The sequence below is a fragment of the Penaeus monodon genome, chromosome 28 (genome assembly GCF_015228065.2).
Source record: "Penaeus monodon isolate SGIC_2016 chromosome 28, NSTDA_Pmon_1, whole genome shotgun sequence".
Taxonomy (NCBI): Eukaryota; Metazoa; Arthropoda; class Malacostraca; order Decapoda; family Penaeidae; genus Penaeus; species Penaeus monodon.
Window position 1 is genome coordinate 5,939,958 of NC_051413.1, and position 2,865 is coordinate 5,942,822.

Here is a 2,865-nt window from a genome sequence, read left to right on the forward strand (position 1 = left end):
CTTATAAAACTGTACATCAAATCCTAAAACATAAAAACATTTCTTATAGTTTCTCAAAATATGACTGCTCACATACCTGAGACAAACAAATATTTTCCATACCTGTAATGAGATTATCATCCACATGGAGAGTATGCAGAGCACGAAGTAGCCCAATTGAGGCTGGCAAAGTCTCCAGGTCATTCTGGGTCACAACCAGTTCCTCAAGGGCTGCCAGACCACCAAGCGACTCAGGAAGGTGAGTCAGTGCATTGTCATCCAGACGCAAAAGTTGCAACTGACTGCAACTTCCCAGACTCTCAGGCAGTTCCTGGAGGGGAGAATATACTTATTAGTTTCAATCAGTGCATAATTGTAGAAAATTCCATAAGGCAGAACTATGTTGAATATCATGGAAGCTGGAAAAAATGAAGATTGAAAAGGCAACTGCACTATTAAATGCTCCTGATGTTTACCTTAAGATTATTGGATGAGAGATGCAGATCTGTGAGCACTACACAGTTTTCCAGTTCTCCAGAGACCCAGTCAATTTTATTCTTTGATGCATCAACATGGAGCAGTTTCTTCAATTTGCCCATCATGGGTGGAAGTGACTTCACTTTGTTATTGTCAAACAAGAGCTCAGTCAAGTTGCCAAGACTTCCAATCACCTCTGGCTGAAAACAAAGACAGAAACATTTGTTAGTTTCAAATCATACACCAAAATAATATAACATAATAGTCGGCAAAGGTTTACAATCTGAATTCTTGAATATCATTCACCATACAATGAATGGTAAATGTTTCTAAAAGACCTAAAGCAAAATAATAAGTCAAGAAAACAGTGTAAAAGCTCACCAATTCAGAGAAGTCATTCTGCCCAATGTCCAAGCGCTGCAAGTTAGTGAGACGTGCGATGGATTTCGGCAACGTATTCAGCTGGTTTTCCCTTAACTCCAAAATCTTCAACTTGGACAATCGGCCAAAGTTAGCAGGAAGGTATTCCTGGAAAATGCATAATGTTTAAATTTAGTTCTGAAAAAAGAAAGATGCCAAATAATGCAATAATATAAGTTTTTAAACCTCTTCATTTACTTTCAGCTCTTAGTTCACAACTGATGGGGCAAAATAATGTTCAACTCTAAGATACAGCCCCCATTATTGAGAATCAATGCACTCCCTCATTAACATCATCGAAAAATAGTAACTCATGGACGCAAGCTAAAATAACCAGCTGAGCAGGTCAAGGTCAAAGCAGTCTCAGAGCAGTGAGTCTACCTACCAAGAAAGTGTCATTTAGATAAAGTTCTTGCAGAGAAAGCAGCTGTGTGAAACCCTCAGGTAGACGACACAGAGGATTGATACTGGCATCCACCACAGCAAGTTGCTTGCAGCCTTTAATATTGTCTGGGATATCTGATATGGCTGTGTAAGGAAAAGAAGCAGCAGTTAGGTTGTTAACAGTATGTGATATGTATCAAACTAAGGCAAGTGACAAAAGTACCAAACTTCCTTAACCAAACTGATACTAACATATGTAAGAATTAACCTTTAAAATGCTGACACTCTTTACTGATCTTCAAGCAAATGTCCACATTGGCAGACATTTATTTTGACAAGAAATATGCAGGATTTAATGCAATGAACAACTACAAGAAGCACTGTCTAGTGCTTTAGAAAAGTAAAAATAATTATTTTACAAGCAAATTGTTTTACTGGTTAACTCAATACACACATCTATTCTAATGCCAATACTCTTTCACAAGGGGAAAACTGTGAGGACTGACACAGAACTACTACATTGCACTTACCATTTTTGCTGAGGTCTATGGAAGTTAAATTGATGAGGGATGCCACAGCTGGTGGAAGGGATGTCAACTCGTTGTCACTTAGCCCAAGCTCCCTCAAGCCATGGCAGTAGAACAGTTGACGAGGTAACTCAGTCAGCTGGAAAGATAGGAGCACACATTATGAAATGGAAAAATGGTTAAGAGCATCTGTCTACTTAATATTTCCCCCTCTTTTTTTCTCCATTCATAAAACTGTTATTTTTCAAAACTTCATTAAATTTTCTAAACTTTATTGTGCACATATTAAAAATTAATTACAAAAGGTTCTCTTACATCTGCCCTACTTCTATACCTTTCTTATGACTAATATGACCTCAGAAAAATGAAAATCACTAATTGCTAAACCAATGAGGCTGCTCAATGGCAAACACTGCAATACCTATCAACCCATTCCAACTGCAATGAGGCAATGTTACCAAAACTAATCAAAAGCAATGCAAGTACTGCTCTAGCACTGAGGTTCTTATTTGGGGCCTGAATGAGTCTTCCATGCATGCATATTACTAACTCCCAAAACCAGTTTCTCAATTAGAAAACTTTAAAACTTGAAATAACATCACTGCACTTCGGTTGTCAGAGACACACACAGAGGGCAACTTAAGGACCTACCTGATTTGAATCCAAGAGCAGCTCCTCCAACGTGCGTTCTGAAGCAAACACATCTGCAGGCACATCATTGAGAGCAGAATGACGGTAATCAAGCACCCGCACATCGTCACTCTCCCCCTTCCCACCGCACACAAAACAAGCTAGCAAGGAAGGCATCTTGACAACCTTAAGGAACTTGCTTCCACTGTTTTTATCCTCCTCTTGATCTGGCATCCACCACGTCACTCACTTTTGATAGCATCTTCAGCCTTCTATGATTCTCTCAAGTCAGATGGCATAGCACCTATTTCACGTCACTGTCTCAAGCACAAATACAGTAAGGAGGAAAAGTAGGAAATCACCAGGAAATCACATCTTCTTTCTGGCTCATAACCACTCTGGGGAAATTACACGTTCACCAGAGTTTAGGTAATCCTTTCATCCTCAC

General features: G+C 39.2%; 1 protein-coding gene across 1 annotated transcript in view; it reads right to left on the minus strand.

Moving 5' to 3' along the window:
• Positions 1 to 2,865, minus strand: part of LOC119591328 (mucin-12-like) — a gene marked incomplete in the record, with an annotated part of 28,957 nt that overhangs the window by 15,301 nt on the left and 10,791 nt on the right. The window contains 6 exon segments of the mRNA XM_037940058.1: positions 103 to 310; positions 456 to 656; positions 838 to 984; positions 1,262 to 1,404; positions 1,791 to 1,926; positions 2,439 to 2,865. Of these exon segments, the coding sequence (XP_037795986.1) occupies positions 103 to 310; positions 456 to 656; positions 838 to 984; positions 1,262 to 1,404; positions 1,791 to 1,926; positions 2,439 to 2,651 (1,048 nt within the window).